At 41.0% G+C, this 24679-nt stretch overlaps 1 protein-coding gene across 1 annotated transcript; it reads right to left on the bottom strand.

Annotated features, from left to right (window-relative positions):
• Positions 1-4967: 4967 nt before the first annotated feature.
• Positions 4968-24295, bottom strand: LOC105463822 (zinc finger protein 233). The gene is given in 6 exon segments (XM_071087077.1): positions 4968-9803; positions 9806-11349; positions 11351-11552; positions 16941-17036; positions 17571-17697; positions 24220-24295. Coding segments are annotated over 5 exon segments (2049 nt in total). The 5' UTR covers positions 17695-17697; positions 24220-24295; the 3' UTR covers positions 4968-9720.
• Positions 24296-24679: the final 384 nt, after the last annotated feature.

Below are 24679 nucleotides of genomic sequence, written 5' to 3'. Positions count from 1 at the left end.
GGCATGATGGATATTATTAAAAGTAGCAGCCGTATGTTTAACCAGGTCTTTTATTTGTAATTTTACATCTATGGCCACTGCCTGGGGGGGGGGGGAAAGCCTAGTGGGTACAACTACCTTGATGCCTATTTTTGATGGGGTTGTCTAGCCTTTACACTTTCCCAGTTGGCATGGAGAGAGTCTAAATGGGAAAGGATACATCCTGGTAGGGAAGGTGCGCCTACCAGTCCAGTTGTAAGTGTTGGGAAAAGGGCTTGTGGGGTGCCTACATAAACTGGCCATAAAAATATGGGACAATAATTTGTGGAAAGCCACAAGAGGCCTCTGAGGAAGAAAGCCTCCTAATTGCCATCATGTTCCCATACTCAGAGCGAGACCTGCTGTCTTACCTGTAAACACTGTGTTCAAGAAAAAAGACACTCCTTTAAAGCCTTGAAGTGTAGACAGATATGCAGGCTCCTATTTAAGCCCACTCCCACCAGCTACTCTCCGATAAATTAAAGATAACACTGTTTAAGCACAAAGGAGATTCACTTAAACCACCACTGCTATAGATCACGCGTATAACGCACTGCCTCCCTTTCACTGGTTTGCCCTGAACATCTTAGATCTAAGTGATTATACTCAATAAATAGTGTAGAGACCTCTGGGCCTTTGCAGCTTCTGATTTGCTCTGGCCCCCTGGCTCCCACCTTTATGAACTCTTAACCTGTGTCTTCTCATTCCTTTGTCGCCACTTTGCCACTGGACTTCGGGTACCCTACGGGTGGTGGTAAGGCTGGTCCCCAACAGTAAGGCCAACCATGAGTGCTGCAGACCCATAGCAAACCCCAGGGGGAAGGATAAGGCTCTGTTATGGAGGTGGATGCTATTTTGATTGTGCGTCCTGGTCACATGTTATTAGTCAGTCCAAGGGTTTGGCCACATTGTTGAAGAGGTAATCATCCCATATCGTGGGAGATAGTGCAGGGTGTACTGTTACTGTGTTTTTCAGTGCATAGAAGTCTTGACCCATTACCTGGATTTACGCTGCCATCAGCCATCCTATGCCATCGTGTATGGCATATCCTGTAGTGGGGGTGGCGTTAACCTGTTTATGAAACAGAAGGAAAATATGTTTATGTGTTTTCTCAGAGGTGGGGAACTCATGGTAAGTGCTGCTCTAATCATAGAAGGGAAACAGGTGAGTATTTTTACCCCAAGTATAAAAATACTCAAGTGCTCAGGTTAGCAGTTTGTATGCACCATGGCAAGCCTGTGATTAAAGAAAGGGGTGGCACCCCGCAGACCCAACAGTCTTATTTTAGGGTAACTCACCAGCTGTGCCCATTCAGCAAACAGGTTAGTTTTAGCAAAGATAAAGAATGTACTTATAACTGTACAATTCATTAACAATTCATGTTAACAGAAGGGTGTTACTTATTTGTATGATTTTTCTTTAATAAATAACTTTAGGTCCTCTTGGTTTACATGACCAAGCAGTCCGGTTGTCTGAGGCATCAGGTTGAGGAGGAGCTGCCTTCACCTTAGTGTGATGTATCCATGGTCTTATTCCGTCCAATCTGACAGATGAATGGATGGTTGAGTTACTGTCTACTTTTTGGCTAGCTGTTGGTCTGGCCCTTGGTTTCTCTAGGATTTTAGTAGCACTTTATTTTCAGTTCGTAAAGGTCTTGACCCATTACCTGGATTTACACTGTCCTCAACCGTTCTATGCCTTAATGTATGGGAAAGTAGAAAGGGTGAATGAGTATTATTTAATTTAAAATTTTTAGGGTTTTAAATTACACAAAAAGTCTATAAGCATTTATCTCATTTATATGTACTCAATATTTTCTCATTTTTAACAGCCTATCTAGATTACTATTGAAAACTGAGATATCACATAAAGTTGGTCATTATTTAAAGTTATTTCCCTGTTAACCATTTTTAAAGTCTGAATATCAGATATACATCTAACTAAGAACCTTAAACACTGGGCATTTTGCCAGTAACTCAGAAGATTTAGCTGTTTTCGTTAAACTAACAGTTGTAAAGTTTATTTTTTAAAAAAAAAATTGCACAAAGATTACTCTGTTTTCAGTTGGGTTTATAGTCTCAGAACCTTTGTGCCAAACTGTGACACCTTAAAACATTTAGCCAAGGCAACTATAAAGCTATAAAACTTATTTACCCAGACAAAAATGTATGCTGACAATTCTGAAGACATTTTAATCTTACTAATGATTTTAAAACCAGTTTTATTTACTGAAGATCTATGTGAACTTGAAAAGCATTTGTACTTACTTAATTTATAATTACTCATCTACTTACAAGGCCATTTGGTAGCATGCTAGAGCAACACATAACAATACATGTTACATACATGTAATGCGGTCGAAAAAACATCTAAATATGTACACACATATACAAAGATCCAATAGCTTTTACCTTAGAGTTCTAGCCGTAAGATAGCAATACACACTCACCATTTTATAAAAGAAGCTGTATCCAAAATTTTTTTTTTTTTTTTTATGAAATGGAATCTGTTTACATGGCTAAACTTTGTTTGCCCTGATAGGTAATCCAAGAAGAACAGTGGATCAAAATTTTGGGTAAAACAGTTTTTATGGCAGTTTTAATTTTTAAAAACCTCTTTTACCTTTTTAAAATTAAGTTTTAAAGGAGTTTGCAATGTTTATATTTTAGCCAGAACTAGCTGAACTGTATAAGAATAAAAAATTATCAACATTACTTTGAAACAGTGAGTTTTATCTCAACATCAGTAGCTTACTAACAGTAGAGTCAACACAGGCTGAAAACAAAAGAGAGACATAAATAGAGAGCTTTAGAAGATTCTGCTTAACTTTATAGTTGCAGGTTAATCATTTGAGCTCTGAATTTTTATTGCTGTAATTTTCCCATCAATTTAAAATGTGTACAAAAACGGCCATAGATATGTAGCCAGCTGGATTCCCAGATAGTCTAGAAAGGAATTCTCACACATTCTCCTCCCCACAAAGCTTGACACAAGTGTCTAAAATATGCTAAAATCTCAGAGTTACAAAATTGGTGGCCAACATGATAAAACCTGCTTTTCCCCTAGCAAGGAGAGGAGCAGCCTATCTTGCTACCCTCTGATAATCAGTTGGACCTGGTCTTGGCTGGTGGGATGGAAACTGCCAAAGCACCCTCAGAAGGATAGGTACCACTAAACAGAAACCACAGATGGATCCAGTGTAGACAGTGTTCGAGACTGGTACTCAGGGTATTTTAGAGAAAAGTCCTGAGATCTTGTCTCAAACCCAGATGGGACCATAGAGTGACCTGCATTAGGTCCTGATGGCTGAAAGCCCAGATGGCAAAGACAGAGGATTTTTGGATGCACTCTGGTTGCCCAGTTCTTGAAGCCCATCAGCTTCCCAGATGTGGCTTTCCTCACTCCAACACAGTATTATAGCAGCTGATGCCATGAAGAAGAGGGAAGGGCAAATCCCCAAGACAAAGAGTATTGACACTTGGGAATTCTGTAAGGTCCCAACTGCAGGGTCAGCTAGCCATAAGCAGCTAGCATTTGCAAGTGACTGCTGTACTGCCTGGTAGCATGAATGGGTAAGTTCTGGCATCTGCTGTGCCCAATTGCTCCATTCATTGGAAACCAGGTGTACAGGCTGAGCTGCTCAAAACACACAGTTCTTCACATGGGGCACGAAACTTGTAACCAGCTAAAATCCACTGCTTGCCACTCAAAGGCTGAAAACACAAGTGAGGTGTAGTGAAAGAAACGCAGTTTTATTAATTAAATGCAAGTAGTTGGGGAATGGCCAAGCTCATGCCTTAAAAAGTCCAGTCTTACTTTTTGGGTTGACTGAGGGGGTTTAAGAAGGAAAACTTGGTGTGGGACATATGTGTGGGAGTGACACAGGAAAATGCAGATCTGTATGTCTTGTTCCAGTGGATATCTTGAGTAATTGCCCATCCAGAGAAATAGTTTGTGTCATCCTGATTTTGGCCCAATTAGTGGTGAACTAACTGTAACTCTCCCTAAGTGAGAGGATTGTGCAGCTGGGTCTCTATGTCTGGGCTGTTTTATAATTAGCCCTGGAATTTCCAAGCAAACACATAATTAGATAAGCGAGCACTGTGCGTGAAAGTACCTGGTGGGAAAGGGAAATACAAAGAGTTTTAAAGTACAAGGCTATGTTCTGAGATTGGGAAGTGTATTAGCTTGTATTCATGCTACTGATAAAGACATACCCCAGACTGGGTAATTTATACAGGAAAAAGGGTTTAATGGGCTTACAGTTTGACATGGCTGGGAGGCCTCACAATCATGGTGGAAGGCAAGGAGGAGCAAGTCATGTCTTACATGGATGACAGGCAAAGAGAGAGCTTGTGCAGGGATACTCCCCCTTTTTTTCCTTTTCTTTTTTTTTTGTTTTTGAGTCAGAGTCTCTGGATTGCAGCAGGCAAAGAGAGAGCTTGTGCAGAACCCCCCACCTTTTTTTTTTTTGAGATGGAGTCTCGCTCTGTCACCCAGGCTGGAATGTAGTGTGCAATCTCGGCTCACTGCAACCTCCCCCTCTCCAGTTCAAGCAATTCTCCTGCCTCAGTCTCCTGAATAGCCAGGATTACAGGCACGTGCCACCACTCCCGGCTAATTTTTGTATTTTTAATAGAGACGGGGTTTCACCATGTTGGTCAGGCTTGTCTCGAACTCCTGACCTCGTGATCCACCTGCCATGGCCTCCCAAAGTGCTGGGATTACAGGCGTGAGCCACAGCGCCCAGCCAAACTCCCCTTTTTAAAACCATCAGATCTTGTGAGACTTATTCACTATCATGAGAACAGCACAGGAAAGACCTGACCGCTTGATTCAATTAACTCCCACCAGGTCCCTCCCACAACACATGGGAATTCAAGATCTGGGTGGGGACAGCCAAACCATATCAGGAAGGAAAGGGAAAAAAGTTTTAAGATGCATTTGAAGACTGAGACACTCGGTTACAGATGTATGTAAATCGATATTCACAGTTGCATTGTTGATAATAGCAAAATTTGCATTTATCAGTTGGACTGACAAAATATTTGATGACTTATCCATTCAGTGGAATACAGAGTGAAATGAGAGGAGGTAAATTTATAATTATTGACATTGGTAGTTACTCAGAATATGTTTAGGAAAGTGGGCAGAGACAGGATTTTGTATGAATGTGTATATATGTGTATTTGATGTGTGTATATATGTATGTATGCATATGATCTTGTTACTTTAAGGGGGCCAGTGTAGTAATTTTTAACATTTTTGTAATGTTTTTTAAATGTTCTAAAACTTTTATTTTGAATTAATTCTAAACATTAAGAAAAGATGCAAGAATAATACAAAAGAATCCCACATATTCTTGGGGTCTCTAATGTGATTGCAGTTAAACCTGTTCATTTCCACGTCTACTGCCTGAACTGAGAGGACGACACAGCTTTGATTCCTCAGGCATGTGACCTCTTCAGCATGGTGACTTCACAGAAACTGGACGTTACATGGTGGCTCAAAGCTAGTATCCAGATAAAAGCCAGCACATGTACTATGGCCTTTTCTAATCTAGCGTTGGAAGTTCCAACATCACTTCTGCCTCAGTTCTAACCCTATCCACAATCAAGAGGGTAGGAAAATAATCTGTAAACATATTTTAAGACCATTGTAGGTTGATATAGTAATGTTTCCTAATCTACAGAGTTTATTCAGTTTCCACAGTTGTCCTATAATGTTTATAGCATTTTCTAGTTCAGGGTCCAATCTAAAATGTATCATGCCCTGGATTTCATTGTCATATTTCTTTAGTTTTTAACCTAGATCAGTTCCATAGCCATTTTTTCTTTCATGAGCCTTTTTGAAGACAATAAGCTATTTTGTAGAACAACCCTAAATTTGCGTTTGAGTCCTCATGATTAGATTCAAGTTAAATGTTTGTAGATTGAGTATTGCATGAATAATGCATACTTCTCAGTGTATCACAATAGGAAACACATGATGTGTTTTGTTGGTGTTAGCATTGATAACTTGTATAAACTGGTGTCTCCCAGGTTTTTCCACTAAAAAATGGCTATTTTGGCTTTGAAATTGGTAAGCAATTTGCGGGAAGATCTTTGAGCAATTTGTGTGGAAGATCTCATCTTTCACCCACTAGTTTTAGTGTTCATTGATGATTCTTGTCTGAATCAATTATTATTGTGATGACTGCAAAATGATGACCTTCTGACTCTGTCATTCCTTCTATTTTTAGGAATTGGCATCCTACTGTTTGTTAGAAGAGCTTTTCCTTCCCCTACCCCCATATCTCTCTACCTGTCTGTTGTCCATATGAACCTTTGTTTTCTGGTACAATAATATATTAGGTTTATCTTGTATATTCCCTGTCCCAGCCACAGATTCTGTAGAGCTCTGATTGCTTTTAGTGGGGAATGATACTTAGAAACCCAGATCTGGGTGCTGTGCATACTAATCATTATTGGGATAATAGTCGTGTGTGTGTGTGTGTCTGTGCAAAATAATGATCCCTCTCATTTTAAATAAGTATTGCAGGATTCTTGCTAAGGTATTTTCCCATTCCATATTTACTTCTTTCTCTAAGAGTCAGAAATCGGCCCCCAGCATCATCAGTATGTTTACTCATCTGTTCAGTTCTCCAGTACATGGCAAGTAGTTTTGGAGTTGCCAAATAACATGAATGCACATAACAAACTTTGTTAGTGTTCATGATTTGTTTGCAGGTCTTTTTCTCTTTAGACCAAGTATATATAGATAAAATTATTCAGGCCAGGTGCAGTGGCTCATGCCTGTAATCCCAGCACTTTGAGAGGCCAAGGCAGGAGAATCGCTTGAGCTCAGGAGTTTCAGACTAATCTGGGCAACATGGTGAGACCGTCTTTATAAAAAATTGGCTGGGTATGTTGGTGCATGCCTGTAGTCCCTGGTACTCAGGAAGCTGAGGAAGATTGGTTGAGTCCGGCAGGTTGGGACTACAGTGAACTAAGATTGCACCACTGCACTCCAGCCCGGTCAACTGAGACCTGTCTCAAATAAATAAATAAATAAATAAATAAATAAAAACAAAAGCCAGACAATCTCCTGATGCAAATGACAGGATTTTATTATTTTAATGGCTGGACAATATTCCATTGTGTGTGTATATACCACATTTTCTTTCTCCTGTCATTTGTAGCAACATGGATGGAACCAGAGGATATTATGTTAAGTGAAATCATCCAGGCATAGAAAGACACATTTTACATATTCTCATTCCTATATGGGAACTAAAAACATTGATCCCAAGGAGGAAGTGATTTAGAATGGTGGTTATCAGAGGTTGGGATGGACAGGGGTGAGGGAAAGATGGAGAGGTTAGTTAATGGGTACAAAAATATGATTAGATAGAACAGTGTCAGTAACACTAGAACTTATTTATTCTATCTAATCAATAACAAGGTAGGGCAACTACAGTTAATAATTTATTGTATATTTCAAAATAAATAGAAGATTTAGAATGTTCCCAACACAAAGAAATGATAAATGTTTGAGGTGATGGATATCCCAATTACCATGATTTGATCATTATACATTGTATGTGCACAAATCAAAATAGCACATGCATCCCATAAATATATACAACTATTAATATATTAATAAAAACTATTTCAAGTGTTTATTTTTAGAAAAAAATATTAATTTTACTCTGGAAAAATGTATATACTTTAAAAGATTCTCCAGAAGGTTGATGCATGGTTCAAATGGCAAACCATAACCCACAGTACCTCTATGAATATTTATTTAGATATGATATATTTAGGAAAATGAAAGTCTCTACATGACTAAGAGCAAAAAGAGGTTCAAAAAATAGCTGGTTTAGAAGTGCACAGAAAAGGGAGTGTGATATAAGAATGTTAACTGAGCATCTATTCTTTAAGTAAATTTCCTCAGTAGGTTGGAATGAACAAATATGGGAATCAACTCAACCAGAAGGGCAGAGGTGAGGGAATCACAGAAGAATTGACCCAGAGCCCTATTTCAACCAGACCTAGTCCTGTCCTACCTGTATTCTTTTTATTTGTTTTGCTTTGTTTGAGATGGAGTCTCACACCGGCCGCCTGGGCTGGAGTGCAATGGTGCCATCTCAGCTCATGGCAACCTCCGCCTCCTGGGTTCAAGCGATTCTCCTGCCTCAGACTCTTGAGTAGCTGGGATTACAGGCACCCACCATCACACTTGACTAATTTTTGTATTTTTAGTAGAGACGGGGTTTCACCATGTTGACCAGGCTGGTCTCGAACTCCTGACCTCGTGATCCACCCACCTCAGCCTCCCAAAGTGCTGGGATTACAGGCATAAGCTACCGTGCCCAGCCTCTTCTTTTTAATTATGCATGCCAATAAATTTTGTTCCAGCTAGTTGGAGTGTGATTTTCTATTTCTCACAATTGAAAACATCTTGATTTAAACAACCATGAGCTCCAGCAGCCCACCCTAGTAATCTGGTGGTGACAAAGCAGAGCATTATTGGCCCTGTATTTCTTTGTTTTTATCTTTTTTATTTATTTTTTCTTTTTCATTTATTGGCCCTGTATTTCTGATGGTAGCATGAAACAAGATATCATGGAACTTAAGTACTCATTGTCCTGGAAGGTAAGGTTCAGGACAAAAAAAACCAGTGGGAAACTTTCTCCCACCTCCACTAAATAATACACCTGAGTAAACCCTTCATCCAATTACTATGATTTGATCATTATACACTGCATAACGTGTAATGGTGTCTGAGAAGTGTGGGGTGTTGTCCAAAATGCTGTGTCCTTAACAGGTTAGTCTAACATCTAAAATGCATGCCATATGATGTTCCCCTTTTTTGCAAAACGTTTCTCATGAAGCTTTATGGAACTAAAAACCAGTTGGGATTTTTTTCTTCATTCAGTCTCTTTCTATCACAAAAGCTCCCAGAAAGAAAGATAGCAAAGCCCCCACCAAAGAAACATAGCACAGCTGTACACTGTATGGAAAAAGTCTTAAATGATCAGATAGAAACTTTGGCCTGTTACTGCTTGAAAAATGAAGCTGAACTGAGGACAAAAGCCAATTGCTAAAATATTACTCAAATTGTAGACTGCATGGTTTTCTGTGTTTTAATTAAATGTCATTTCCTTGAATTTATTTTAAGGCTTCTTGCAAGAATCCTTTTCCCAGTACAATTATAATGACGAATTGGGGCTGAGCTCACTAAAATGTTCAAATATATGTCCTATATATGATAGATTTTTCCTATCAAATTAAACAATTCCAGGGAAGCCACTACTTGTTAGGTACTGGTTCAAGGTCATGATCATACAGCAGCAAACAATGTTCCTGCATGGAGCTTAGATTCTAGTGGACACAGATTTTATCATGTCCCTCATTATACTTTTGCTAAAGTTCTGACCTTATCATTTTGAAGTCTTCACTCCTGCATATTGCTTATTGAATGTGAAGGTTCTGATTGAAATGTATTGTATCATTCTTTATAGGGTTTCTCTGTTTTGTGTTCTCTTGACAACTGTGACATTTTGAGCTCTGCTTGAAACTGGTCATATTCATACAAAAAATAGGTTTTCTTCAATGGAATTCGGATGACTATAAAAACTCAGCTCACTCGTGAATTCTTAAAACATGACATTTTATAAATGTTCTCTGCTGTGCGGATTTTCTAGGAAAATGAGAAGTCTAAGTCTTGAAGAGCACCTCTATCACACTCATCATGATTAATGGATTTATCACCATCATGGACTCTGATGAATCTGAAGACATGAACTCTTACTAAAGCCCTTACCACACACAAAACATTTGTATGGTTTCTCTCTAGTATGGACTCTCTGATGGGCTTGAAGATGTGAGGTCTGACTGAAGCTCTTACCACACATGCCACATTTATAGGGTTTCTCTCCCGTGTGGATCCTCTGATGAACGTGAAGATATGAGTTCCAGATGAAGCCTTTCCCACATTCTTCACATTTGTATGGTTTCTCTCCTGTGTGGACTCTCTGACGGGCTTGAAGATGTGAACTCCAACTGAAGCCTTTCCCACACACATCACATTTGTAGGGTTTCTCTCTAGTATGGACTTGCTGATGGTCCTGGAGATGCGAACTCTGACTAAAGCCCTTCCCATATGTCTCACATTTGTATGGCTTCTCTCCTGTGTGAACTCTCTGATGGGCCTGAAGGTGAGAGATCTGACTGAAGTCCTTCCCACATGTGTCACATTTGTAGGGTTTCTCTCCTGTATGGACTCTCTGATGGGCCTGAAGGTGGGAATTACGGCTGAAGTTCTTATCACACACATCACATTTGTAGGGTTTCTCTCCAGTATGGATTCTGTGATGGGCTTGAAGATTTGAGGCCTTACTGAAGCCCTTATCACATACCTCACATGTATATGGTTTCTCTCCAGTGTGAACTCTCTGATGAAGACCAGAATTCCTATTAAATATCCTGTCACTTACTTCCCATTTGTATGTCTTCTCTCTAGAGTGACCTCTCTGATGGGCTTGAAGTTGTGATGTCTGACTGAAGCCTTTATCATATACATCACATTTACATTTACAGGCTCTCTCTCCAGCACTATCTACACAGTGAATGTCAAAATCTAAGCTATGATGGAAGCCCTTCCCACACGTGCCACATGTACACAACTTCTCTCCCGGGTGAGTAAGCTCATGAGAGGGAAGACAGGAGTTCTGGTTGAAGCTCTGGGCACATACCTGACATCTGTGGAGGTTCTCTCCTGTGCTGACTCTCTGATGAGGTTGCACATGTGAGCCCTGACTGAAGCCCTCACCACTGTCACCATTCTGATAGCATTTCTCTCCTATGTGGACACATTGATGCCTGGGAAGCCTTGAGCTGTAACCTATGCCCTTCCCATACTCGATACTTACCTGAGGCTTGTCTTCTAAGTGTAGTTGCTGGTGAAGTTCAAGATTAGAGCTAACACTGAAGCCTTTTCCATTCTCATTAGAGGTTTGCTTTCCTGATTGGATTATGCTATGTTGGGATGATTCCTTCACACAGTCTTTTCCACAATTATTGTGGCTAAAAGCTTTCTCTCTTTTGTTTACTCCATGACCATCATGTTGATGAGCAATCCTTTGCGTAACACAATGGTCACATTTACAGAGATTATTTTTTACATCAATTTGCTGACACCTACTCTGATAATTCTGTGGTTCTCTCAGATACATTTTCCTCCAGAAATCCCAGGTGGTCCTCATTGGAAGCTCTTGATTTTTGATGCTATTTGAACTCTCCCCTTGCCCCTTTATTGTATAGTTCTCATCTTCAGAGACCTGAATATTCTCCTGTCCATACCTGACAGGGGGAATCACCTTGTTTTAGCAACTTGGACCTCTGGCCTTGAAGATTTATTATGAAGTCTTGATTACTGGTTAATTTACTTGTAAATTGTTCCCATATTTGCCAGCATATAAGTTCTTCATATGAAAGGAATCTTAATCTTACTTCTTGAAGGATATCTATCTCATTTTGATTCCTGTGTCCTGGAATGATAAAGAGAACTCAGAAATGAAAATGAAGACAAGTGAATATTTGTTCAGAAATAAAAAACATTTCACAGGTTGACCACACTGGGAAACCTTAATAAACCAGTGGAGAATTCAGCTTGACTTTATCATTGGTTTTTTTTTTTTTTCTTTTTTTTTTTTGAGACGGAGTCATGCTCTGTCGCCCAGGCTGGAGTGCAATGGTGTGATCTCGGCTCACTGCAAGCTCTGCCTCCTGGGTTCACGCCATTCTCCTGTGTCGGCCTCCCGAGTAGCTGGGACTACAGGCAACCGCCACCACACCCAGCTCTTTTTTTTGTATTTTTAGTAGAGATGGGGTTTCACTGTGTTAGTCAGGATGGTCTCGATCTCCTGACCTCATGATCTGCCCGCCTCGGCCTCCCAAAGTGCTGGGATTACAAGCCACCGTGCCCGGCCTATCATTGGTTTTTTTCATGCCTATGGGAACAAAAAAGGCTGGTTTCTATATACAAAATGTTAATGAGACTCATTTAGAGGTATACCAAGATTGTTTTGTTTTTGTTTGTTTTTTTCTTTTTTTGAAACGGAATCTCACTCTGTCACCCAGGCTGGAGTGTGGTGGCATGATCTCGGCTTACTGAAACCTCCACCACTGGGGTTCAAGTGATTCTCCCGCCTCAGCCTCTGGAGGAGCTGGGACTACAAGTGCATGCCACCACACCCCATTAATTTTTTTGTATTTTTAGTAGAGACAGGGTTTCACCATGTTGGCCAGGCTGGTCTTGAACTCCTGACCTCAAGTCATCTGCCTGCCTTGGCCTCCCAAAGTGCTGGGATTACAGGTGTGAGCCACCATGCCTGGCCAATACCAAGACTTATGTATGTGGTCAAATACACATACAGAGCAACAAAAAGATGTCCTAGAAAGATGTTATAGAAGAGTAACTTTACCTCCTTGTCCATAAGAATAATCACTTAAAAATCCTCTCCTCTTTTCCATGGCAGATGTATAAAATCTACAAAATCCTGGCTATATGTAAGCCTCAGAATCATGGTTACATTGTACAACCTGCATCTGTATATGATAAAAAGTCCAAAATGGTTAGAAAAGCCTGAATCTCTCCTTCAGCATTTACAAGTGGATTATTAAGTGATGCCAAGAATTCTCAGAGAAAGAGAATCTTTGGCAAAAGTGAAGAGAATATAGAAAAATATCTTCTCTGTCTTGAGAATGAACCCATAAGATAGTACCATTATTTCCTTAATTTAGTTCTTAAAATATACATTTGATGAGCTAGATTTGGGAGAATTCTCCTTTTCAATGAGGTTCTAAGTATATAATATTCAATTAGTGAACATGATAAGTGAAAAAAAAATGAGAAAACATATTCCCATAGCTGACACACCCTATAGGAGAGTAAAGGCATTGAAAATTGTTGCCACTTGGTTTGACTGAATTTTCTGATAAACCTAAATGGCTGATACAAGATGGTCCCCAGTGATCACTCCCCGTTGGAATCCACTCCCTTTTGAAGTCCCCTCCCACACTGTATCAAGCTTGGTCTGTGAAACCAATAGAATATGGCAGAAGTGATGATGTGTCACTTCTGATGCTAGGTCATAAAAACACTGTGCTTCTATCTTCCTCTCTCCTGAATCACTGGGTCTGGGGGGAACCAGCTGCCATGTTTTGAGGACACTTCAGCAGCCCTAGGGAACGGCTCACTTAGCAAGGATGCGAGGCCTCCTGCCACAGCCATGTGAACGAGCCCACCTTGGAAGCAGGTCCTTCAGTCCCAGTCAAGCCTTCTGGGGACTGCAGCTGCGTCACTCTTTGACAACAGCTTTTTGAGATCCTGAGCGAGAACCCCTCAGCTAAGCTGCTCCCGTATGCCTAACCCACAGAAACTGTAAACCAGTGTTCGTTGTTTTAAGGTGCTAAGGTTTTTGTTTTGTTTTGAGACGAAGTTTCGCTCGTGTTCCCAAGGCTGGAGTGCAATGGTATGATATCAGCTCAATGCAACCTCTGCCTTCGGGGTTCAAGTGATTCTCCTGCCTCAGCCTCCCCAGTAGTTGGGATTACAGGCAGCCGCCACCACACCTGGCTAATTTGTGTGTGTGTGTGTGTGTGTGTGTGTATTTTTAGTAGAGATGGGGTTTCACCATGTTGGCCAGGCTGGTCTCGAACTCCTGACCTCAGGTGATCTGCCTGCCTCAGCCTCCCAAAGTGCTGGGATTACAGGTGGGAGCCACCGCATCTGGCCAAGGTGCTAAGTTTTACAGTAATTTGTTATACAATAATTGATGACTAACATAGGTGTCATAAAAATTATAACTAGGCTGAACATACGTCAGAAGAGTAACTATGTGCTGAAATAGTCCTTTAATGACACCTCTTTATTCCCTGCCTGTGAACTTTCTCCAGGAGAAGTAAAGATGGTGAGATCCACTCAGCACCCTTCTCTGTAAGGTTTTGTTTATTGATCCTTGAGGGAGAAGATGCCCTTTAATTTGTACTTCTGTCCAGTGAAAATAGACCTCAGGAATATTTTGTGTAGGTGGAGCTGGGTACCTAGATGGACAGGCAGAGTGTGAAACCCTGAAAAAGTCTGATGTTCACTCTGAAGAGAGGTGAGGGTAGAATACACTGTCAGATTTGTTCAGTTTTCCAAGGGCTGTAAGTTACATAGTTATATCCTTTTGTCAAAACTCATCCAATTGCACGCTTAAGGTGTGCACATGTAAATTTTAACTCAGTAAAAAAGAACTGTAAAACAAGCCATTTTACTTTCTGAAAATTTAGGGAGCTATACACTTACAATTTGTACAGTTTTCTGTATATATTTCAATAAAAATTTGGCCAAAAATTAAAAAAAAAAAATAAAGATTTGTGGCTGGGCATGGTGGCTCGTGCCTATAATCCCAGCACTTTGGGAGGCCAAAGCAGGCAGATCACAAGGTCAAGAGATGGAGACCATCCTGGCCAACATGGTGAAACTCCATCTCTACTAAAAATACGAAAATTAGCTAGGTGTGGTGGCGTGCTTCTATAGTCCCTGCTACTTGGGAGGCGGAGGTAGGAGAATCGCTTGAACCTGAGAGGCAGAGGTTGCAGTAAGCCGAGATTGTGCCACTGCACTCTAACCTGGCGACAGAGCAAGACTCCATCTCAAAAAAAAAAAAGAAAAAAAAGTAAAGATTTGCTCAAGGAGGCAAAGAAGAAGTTGGGAAGCTACCTATTAAGAAAAAAAAAAAAAAGGACAATGGCAATAACTGGGATCAAATTCCCAAGTTTAGGTTTGTACACAAAAATGAGGCAGTCAGAAACAAAAAAAAGAAAATTTTAAAAAATGAGGCAGTCAGCCAAAGAAGTCAGCATCCAACATTCCTGATTGCAATGCAGTAAACTTTCATGCAGCATGGAGATACAAGAAAATAAAAGATAAGATTGAAAAGATTTTACTACCCCAGCTACTTCCAAAATCCAGGGTCTGTCTCTCTCAGCTAAGCAGAGAGATTCTCTTGGGTTTTTGGTTTGCTTTTTTGTTTGTTTGATTTAGTTTTGGGTTTTGGTGGGTAAAGTCAAGTAGGAATGACTTTAATTCGTATATTTTAGGTATTTATGATGTATATTCAAATTAAAGATAAATGAAGGAAGGAGTGAAGAAAAGGGGGAATGAAATAAGGAAGAGAAAGAATAGAAGGAGAGGGGTGAAAGCAGCGCAGGGAGGTTGTCCCTGGGTGTATGGATAAGGCAACTCTCACCAAAGGTCACGCAGATAACACAGGTTAGGGAGAGCTGTGAGGGAGCCATTTCACTACTATTCAAATGAAAACACCTATCCATTCGTCCATTAACTGACGTTACTGACATCAGTCCATTAACCCATTCAGTCACTCATTCAACAAATATCGAATGAACGTGTACTATGTGCCAAGCCTATGAAAGGCAATAAGGATCAGCAGTTTTAAAACAGGTAAAATTAGTGTTGGGCACAGTAGTGTACTCCTGTAGTCCCAGCCCAGGAGTTTGAGCTGCAGCAAGCTATGATTGTATCACTGCACTCTAGCCTAGGTGAAAAAGCCAGACCCCCATCTCTAAGAAAAGAAAAAGAAAAATGAAAAGAAAACAGGTAAAATTCTTACACTCATGAAATTACACTCTAGTGGGGAAAGAGATCATAAAAAAGTAAACAAAATATAATACATGAATATGTCAGCTGGTGATTGATGGTTAATCACAAAGGCAGAATAAAGAGATGGGTATTTAATTAAATGTATTTATTTATTTTTGAGACAGGGTCTTGTTCTGTCACCCAGGCTACAGTGCAGTGGCACAATTATAGCTCACTGCGAGCTAATTTTTTTATTTGTTGTAGAGGTGGGGTCTTGCTGTGTTGTCCAGGCTGGTCTTAAACTCTTGGCCTCAAGTGATCCTCCCACCTTGGCTTCCCAAAGTGCTGAGATTACAGGGATGAGCCATCCCGCCCAACCAAGGATAGGTATTTTAAACAGGGTAGTCAAAGCAGGTTTCTGTGATGTTTCTATGATGAGATGACATCTGACCAGACACAAAGGAAGTAGGTAGGGAGCCAAGAGGATGTATGAGGTAAGAACATCCCATGCAGACAGAACAGCAGGGCTTCAGGTAGAGAGAAATACATGCAGGCCAGGCACAGTGGCTCACGCCTGTAATCCTAACACTTTGGGAGGCTGAGGTGGGAGGATTGCTTGAGCTCAGGAGTTTGAAACCAGCCTGGTAACATGGTAAGACCTCATCTCTACCAAAAAAATACATACATATATATAAAAAATATATGTATGTATTTTTAAAATTAACCTGGTTTAGTGGCATGTGCCTGTAGTCCCATTCCAGCTACTCAGGAGGCTGAGGTGAGAAGATCAATTGAGCCCGGGAGGTCGAGGCTGCAGTGAACCATGATTGCACCACTGCACTTCAGCCTGGGCCACAGAATGAGACCCGTCTTTAAAAAAACATAAAAAACAAAAGCACACTGGGCATGTATAAGAAACACACAGCAGTCTTGTGTGGCTGGAAAGAAGTGAGTGAAAGGCAAAGGATAGGAAATAAATTCACAGGGAGTGGGTGGCCAGGTCACATAGGACCCTGAAGGCTCATACAGATTTCGGAATTAATGAGTGAGATGGGAAGTCGCAGAAGGGTTTTGAGCCAAGGAGCAACATGATCTGACTTACATGATCTGGCTGCTATGTGGAGAATGGACTGGAGGGAGGCAGAAGGAGGAAGGTCATGTGCAAGCTGCTGCAGTAAACCGGGGTGATGAATGCTGAGGGCTTGGGCCAGGCGGGTGGCCTAGGAGGTGGTGAGGAGGAGAGGACTGGGTTGTACCGTGCAAAGACTCAGAGCTGCATGGTTCTCACCTGAACAGCCATCTCTTTGGATTTCTGTCTCCATCAGCCAAAGCTTGTCTTCTCTTCCCAACTGTAGTATCACATCTAGTTTGAAGGGGTGATAGCCTGTGAAAAAGAAATGGCATATATATAAAGTGAATGCATTATAGTAAAAAATTTTAATTCCAACACTACCATCTTCATGCGCTCTAAGTAGTAGTTTTCAAAATTGTGATCATGAACTGCTATCTGAATACCTTTTAATTTGTGATCTGGTACACAAATACATAAGTGTCAATCACTGAATCAAGTGATCAGATAATCTGATCCTATCCATTGTCTACTTTGATCACATCTTTCCTGTTTCTGCTTACAATTTTTGCTGCACTGAGTGCAGTTCTTGACAAGGAGCTATAATATTTCTACTTCATTTCATTAAACACAATATAACTCACCAACTGATTTCAAAGCCCACCAAGATTTCACAACAGCAGTTTGAGAAAAATAGACAAAGTATAGACAAGGTATCCCTGGGGAATTAGGAAATTCACATCCCCAAGTTCAGGGAAGCATTTTAAGCATCTCAAAGTCTTAAATAATTCAAAGCAGGACGGTCCAGAGGGCTGACTTTCAGTTACAATTTGAGGCGCTTGTGCTCACCCACTGACAGCAAGTTCCTGAAGTTCTCCAGCATCACATCTTGGTACAGCTTTCTCTGGGCAAGGTCCAGCAACCCCAACTCCTCCCTGGTGAAGACCACAGCCACATCCTTGAATGTCACCATCCCCTACAACATCAAGCAGATGTAATCTCAATCTGATGGCCAATATCTACTGGGAGAGAGGCAGCACTAAGCAGGTAGAAAGAACAGGCAGGAAAATGTTCTGGATTGTGAAGGCCTCAAATCAACTTTAAGTAGCTTCCTCCTTTTCTCCATCCCACATGCCAGTCTCATAGACTCCTTTTCCACAGTCACATCAAAAGTGTATACTACTAAAAAATAACCCCTGTGTATTTGGTGACATTTGTAAGTATTCCAGCAGTAAATGCCCCAGCACTGTAAACCTTGACTCACACGGAATATGTATTTTATAACTTGACTGATACTACGAAATTGTCCTAGAAATGTTGGGTCAATTTAGTACCAACGCCGAAAAAGGTGTTTGCACATGCATGTTTATAGTAGCACAATTTGCATTTGCAAAAATGTGGAACCAATCCAAATGCCCATCAATCAATGAGTAGATAATGAAACTGTGTGGCCAGGCACAGTGGCTCACGCCTGTAATCCCAGCACTTTAGGAGACTGAGGCGGGTGAATCATGAGGTCAGAAGTTTGAGACCAGCCTGGCCAACATGGTGAAACCATCTCTACTAAAAATACAAAAAAGTGGTCGCAAGTGCCTGCAATCCCAGCTACTCGGGAGGCTGAGGCAGGAGAATTGCTTGAACCTGGGAGGCAGAGATTGCAGTGAGCCAGGATCACGCCACTGCACTCCAGCCCAGGCGACAGTACAAGGCTCTGTCTCAAAAAAAAAAAAAAAAAAAAAAAAAAAGGGAAAAGAAACTGTGGTGTGTGTATGTGTATATATATATATATATATATATATATATATATATATGATGGAATAGTACTCAGCCATAAAAAGGAATGAATTAATGGCATTCACAGCAAGCTGGATGATATTGGAGACTATTATTCTATATGAAGTAACTCAGGAATGGAAAGCCAAACATCGTATGTTCTCACTCATAAATGGGAGCTAAGCTATGAGGATCCAGAGGTATAAGAATGACACAATGGACTTTAGGGCCTCAGCTGAGGGATAACAGAGGATGCCTCTGGGGAGTAAAGAACTAACTTGAAAGAGACAGGAGGGACCTTTTTGGGGTAATATAAGTGTCCTATATCTTGTTCTGAGTGGTGGGCTAATGCAATTATACAACTGTCAGAGTGGGATATACAACTGTTATTGACCTGACCACTTAAGAGATATGTAATTTTGTAAGTAAGTATTGCATTTTTAAAGCCTCATGAAAAAGTATTGCAAATTGAAATAACATTTAGAGACACAATATTGTATATGTTTGTTCATAGCCTCTGAAAAATTAGACACAAAATGAAAACCCTTCTCAGACAAATACATAAAGAAACACTAAATCATACAAAACTCTAGTGATAACATTAACTGAAAAAAGAAAATTATATATAGAATGCGACTGTAGTTCTGTAAAATACACTGATAAGTATACATATAAGACACACAATATGTAAATACATATAAAATAGTATGGAGGAAATAGATGATTTGTATTTTAGTGTAGTAATGTGGACGTTTTCTCCCATTTTTTGATATCTATGAATTTTTGTACCACTACTTATGAAATAAAGAAGATAAACTACCAAAACTAAAAACAAAACAAAAGCTAAAGACATAAACAAAAAATTGAACCAATCGACAATCAAGTAACTAGCAGATCCCAAATACCTGTTTTCCTCCTTTATCTTTCTCAAGAAAGAGAGAAAAAAAAGTGTCTAATCTTTGAGGGAAAGAGATGTCATTTTAAGAGATAAAAATCAAAACTCAACTCACCCAAAACTTGGTCATTTTCTCCTGCTCCTTCTAGGGAACGGCAGGGTCCTGCGAAGGCAGAACTGGGAAAAGAAAGAAGCCATGAGAAATAGGCCATAGCCCACGTGGCCGTCCTGGGTGAATTTTTAAAAGGTGGCCGGGCATGGTGGCTCACACCTGTAATCCCAGCACTTTGAGAGGCCGAGGCAAGCAGATTGCTTGACCTCAGGAGTTCGAGACTAGCCTGGGCAACATGACGAAACCCCATCTCTACAAAAAAATACAAAAATTAGCCGGGTGTGGTGGCACACACCTGTAATCCCAGTTACTCTGGAGGCTGAAGTGGGAGGATGGCTCGAGCCTGGAAGGTGGAGGTTGCAGTGAGCCAAGATGGTGCCACTGTACTCCAGCCTAGGCAATACAGCCAAACTTTGTCTCAAAAAAAAAAAAAAAAAAAGACCCTTTCTTCAGCACATATCACTAGCCGCTCAGCCAGGGGCCTTTCTGCAGTAAACAACCTGCCCGATTCTAAGTAGCAAGCCTAACATAAGAGCCCTTTGTAGTTTCCAGGGTTATCATTCTCATACTGGACACTGTGGGAAATGAAAGGCAGCAGAATGTACTTGCTACAAAAGTGGATTCTGGGGTCACAAGGTCTGGGGTCAAATCCTGGCTTGGCTACTAACTCTTTAAGCTCATTAACCTCCCCATTCCTCAAATCCGTCACCTGCAAATGAGAAAAATAGTGCTTTCTTGCAAGATTATTATAAGGGTCAAATGTGTGAACAGATGGAAACTCTTATAAATGATTTCCCTGTAGTTGCACAAAAGCAGATGATATTATGCATCATAAAATTGTTGTTACAAATGTCTTTTGCCATCATTTCCAACAAAAGAGTCTTTTATAACATCCAGATTTCAAAGACTGTACAATGCTTTATCTTATGAAATTCACCTTTACCTCTGAAAAGTCTATAATTCTGATTGGCTACATTACTTACTACTTTGTTGTCCTGTAATATTTAATTGATATCAGTGTTCAGTTTTATAAAAGGTATAAATATTTATGAATTTTCTTCATGTAGACAGGAGAGTCTTAGTGGTGTATCTCCCTTTCCCATGCTCACTGTCGTAAGGAAATACTAATTTAAAATGTGTCTCTGCGATTGTTTTTTCTAATTTTGAATGAAAGTTTGACAGTATGTGTCTCACTTAAGTGAAAAATACTGTAGTACTAATAATAGATCCTAATCTACAGAGTTGCTTTTGGGATTAAGTGAGCAAATCAAATAGTCTTGGCTAGGCTAATCCATAGAGACAAAAAATAAATTAATAGTTGCCAGAGGCTGAGAGAGGAGATAGTAAAGAATGATGGCTAGGGAATAGGAGGTTTCTTTTGGGGGTGATACAGATGTTCTTGAATTAGAAAATAGTGATGGTTGTACAACCTAACATTGTGAATACACTAAATGCTGCCGAATTGTACACTTTAAAAGGGTGAATTATATGGTATATGAATTATGACTCAATTTTTAAAATAGTGGGGAAAAGCGTTGATTCAGTGTCGGGCACATTATATAAGCTCTCAGTAAGTGATGACATATGATGACTGTTGTTCCCATTTAGTGGATGAGGAAGCTGAGGATTACTGAGATTAAGTTACCCAAGGTCACAGAGCTGGTGAGGTGAGACTGCATCTAAATCCAGCTGAGTCCGGAGCCTGTCTCTTAATCGTGTCTCCTTCTCTAATCAGAAATATGAAGACATGGAAGGAGTCATGTCTTAGAGATCAGAGAAAGGGGAGTTGGAGGGTGTGAACTGCTGAAAATGATCTGCTGAGAGATACTGGAGCCAGATGATGAGGAACCTAATATCCTAATTGACTCTTCTGACGTACTAGCTCTTTGTGCCTGTTTCCTTGCCCATAAAGTGAGGACAACAACAGCATCTACTTCGTAGGGTTATTAAGAGGTTTCAGTGAGTATATACAAGATAGCGTTCAATACAGATAGCTACTCCCGTTCACGGCTCCTCCTACTTCAGGCAGAAACACTCTAGTAGGGAAAAGAGCAATGTATTCTCTTCTCAAAGCTAGGGAGAGATCAATTCTTAACATCCAATTCCCTTTGTTCTGGTCCTATATTTCCCTGCACCCTCCTGCTCTGCTCAGTAACAGGATTTTGCAAGACTTGACATTTCACAACATTTAGTAGAAAAAAGCAAATGGGGTCTGGAGTGCCTGGCTCAGCTCTGCTCACTATATGTACCAGGGCCACTTTTCTAGACCTGAATTTCCAGACTTTGTTCATTCCTAGGTTGTCAAGTCCTCTCGTGCCTTTGCTCCTGCCACTCTGCCTCCAGAGAGGACCAGCTTCCCTGTCCTTCTCTGTAATCCCTCCTCTTGGAAGCATTCTGAGTAGCTGGGGCATTTGGGGTATAATTAGTAAATCAAGCATCTGTTTTGCCTGTGAGATAATGAACAATTACTCATCTTTTTATCCCAAGCACCTAGAGTATAGTGAGTATTTGATGCACACAGAATCAAAGAATGACACACAGACAAGGATTGTACTAATTGATCTCCAAGATTCTCTTGAGCTACAAAATTCTGAGGCTATTCCTAATTGGGAGGAGAAGATGAACTTTATCTGTCAATTTCTTCTTGCTTTTTAATTTCATTTGCTTTGCTCAATTAACATCAAGGTCATCCTTAAAAGTGAAATCATTAAGCCGGGCGCAGTGGCTCACGTCTGTAATCCCAGCACTTTAGGAGGTTGAGGTGGGTGGATCACTTGAGGTCAGGAGTTTGAGACCAGCCTGGCCAACATGGTGAAACCCTGTCTCTCCTAAAAATATAAAAATTAGCCGGGCATGGTGGCAGGCACCTGTAATCCCAGCTACTCAGGAGGCTGAGGCACAAGAATCGCTTGAGCCTGGGAGTGGGAGGTTGCAGTGAGCTGAGATCGTGCCACTGCACTCCAGCCTGGGAGACAGAGGGAGACTCAATCTCAAAAAAAAAAAAAAAAAGTGAAATCATTCATAAAAGGGTCATAGATTGTGGATAATGTAAACCCTATCTATTTATTTATTTTAATAGCAGTGTCAGGTATTTACTCAAATGTCATCTCCTCAGAGTTCTTCCCTGCAAATCCTTTAAAAATTTTTTCTTTGATTATTACTCTTGAGCATCTCCCAGTCATTGCCTAAGCTGTGAAACCATTTCTTTTCCTCTTTTTATTTTTATTTTTAATTTTTTTGAGACACACTTTCATTCTCTTTTCCAGGCTGGAGTGCAGTGGCATGATCTCAGCTCACTGCAACTTCTGCATCCTGGGCTCAAGCGATCCTCCTACCTCAGCCTGCCGAGTAGCTGGGACCACAGGTGTGTGCCACCACATCCAGCTAATTTTTTAATTTTTTTTGTAGAGATGGAGTCTCACTATGTTGCCCAGGCTGGTGTTGAACTCCTGGGCTCAAGCCACCCTCCTGCCTCAGCCTTCCAAAGTGTTGGGATTACAGGCATGAGCCACTGCACCCCCATGGAACTGACATTTCTCAGGGCTGAAGGAGAGTGTGGCACAAAGTTCAAGAACCCACTCTGCCTGAGCTCAAACTCCCAGTTCAGGCTCTTTCCTGTTGTTTTACTTTGGGAAGATAAATATTTTACCCATCAGTGTTGTCATCTGTAAAATAGGAATGATAATATTATCATTGTTATGAAGATTAAGCTAACTAATGCATGTAAAGCCTATAGAAGAGACCCTGGCACTCATTGTATTAACAATTATTACTCATTCATGAACACATGCCTAATCCAACCTCCCGTTTATTCCATAAATATTTGAGCTTTTGCCCAGCAGGAAAAATAATATCGCTAATGAGTGAAGGAAATCTGTTCTCCAACTGAGCAGAAATAGCAATAGCATGTATTAAGTCCTCTCACGTTGGGACAATGTTACAAAGAGTCAGGGGGTCGACACCCTCCTCTCTGCAGCCCTCCGGTTAGTCAGGGCTGAGGAAGGAAAGGGGGTTGGAAGATATCCAAACTGTGTTTCTGGTCCAGGATGAATGACAGTGGACATCCCCAGGCACCACATGGAGGTGAGACACACTCATGCCTTAAAGGAGAAGGAAAAATAAAAAAGATGGAGAGAAAATTGACGCCCCCCTCCCCCCGTTAGGAAGCCAGGAACAGCCCCGCGGAGTGCAAGGATCAGAGAAGGGTGAGTGGCGCTGCACCTGGAGCTCAGAACCCACCGCGGGCTCACAGAACCTTTCAGAGACTGAACGCCTCTCCTCTCCGGGAAGAAATAAGAGATTGGCAACAACCAGCCACCTTTTCAGTGTGTGCCAGGATCGGTCCTAAGCATTTTTACGTCTATCTTACGTAAATCTCACGAAACTCCTACCAGATAGGTACTACTATGAAATTCACTTTACAGAGGAGAAACGGAGAAATTATATGCCAAGATTATATTTCCAGAGGGCGGCAGAGCGTGTGGAAGGTGGGGAAAACCAGGGAACTTGAGCGCCCAGGACACCCTCAAACCAGACGTGCGACCAGGAGCCATTCCCAAATTGGAGACCCATGCACCGCCCTAAAAGCAAAGAGCAAGCAAAACATCGACCCCGCCCTCTGTGGCTTCTCTTTACTGAGGGCGAAGGCAGGCACCTGCGAGTCCCACGCCCAGGCCAGGAAAGCTCGCTGTAGATGCAGAGGTTCCGCGCTGACTCACCTCCCAGAGGGGATTGATGACGGCTGCCTCGCCCTCCTGCAGCGGAAGTGCACAAGGTTGCAACGACTCCTGCACTACACTTCCCAGAATGCCCGAGCGGAAACAGGCTACCGTCCCGCCCCGTCAAGCGGAAGTAGTCTTAGCTACCTGGTTCTCACGCACTACGCTTCCTAAAATCTTCCGCAAGGCAGACCTTGCCACTTTAAATAATTTATTTATTTTTAAATATGTAAGTGGATTCAGTTAACTGTTCTCAGGGGCTATTAGCGCTTGACCCTTTTTCTGTTCCTTCCCTGTTCTGTTTTCTTTGTTTCCTTTCTAAAGTGACACTACAACTAAGTGTGACTGGAAAGTTAAATGTGGCTGTTTCAAAGAGTGGAGAGGCAAAAAAAAAAAAAGAAAAAAGAAAATTAAAAAATGAAGTAAATGTGGCTGTATAGAGAGAAAGGTGAACAGAGAA

Source organism: Macaca nemestrina, chromosome 20, assembly GCF_043159975.1.
Source record: "Macaca nemestrina isolate mMacNem1 chromosome 20, mMacNem.hap1, whole genome shotgun sequence".
Taxonomy (NCBI): domain Eukaryota; kingdom Metazoa; phylum Chordata; class Mammalia; order Primates; family Cercopithecidae; genus Macaca; species Macaca nemestrina.
This window is presented reverse-complemented; position numbering and strand designations above follow the sequence as displayed.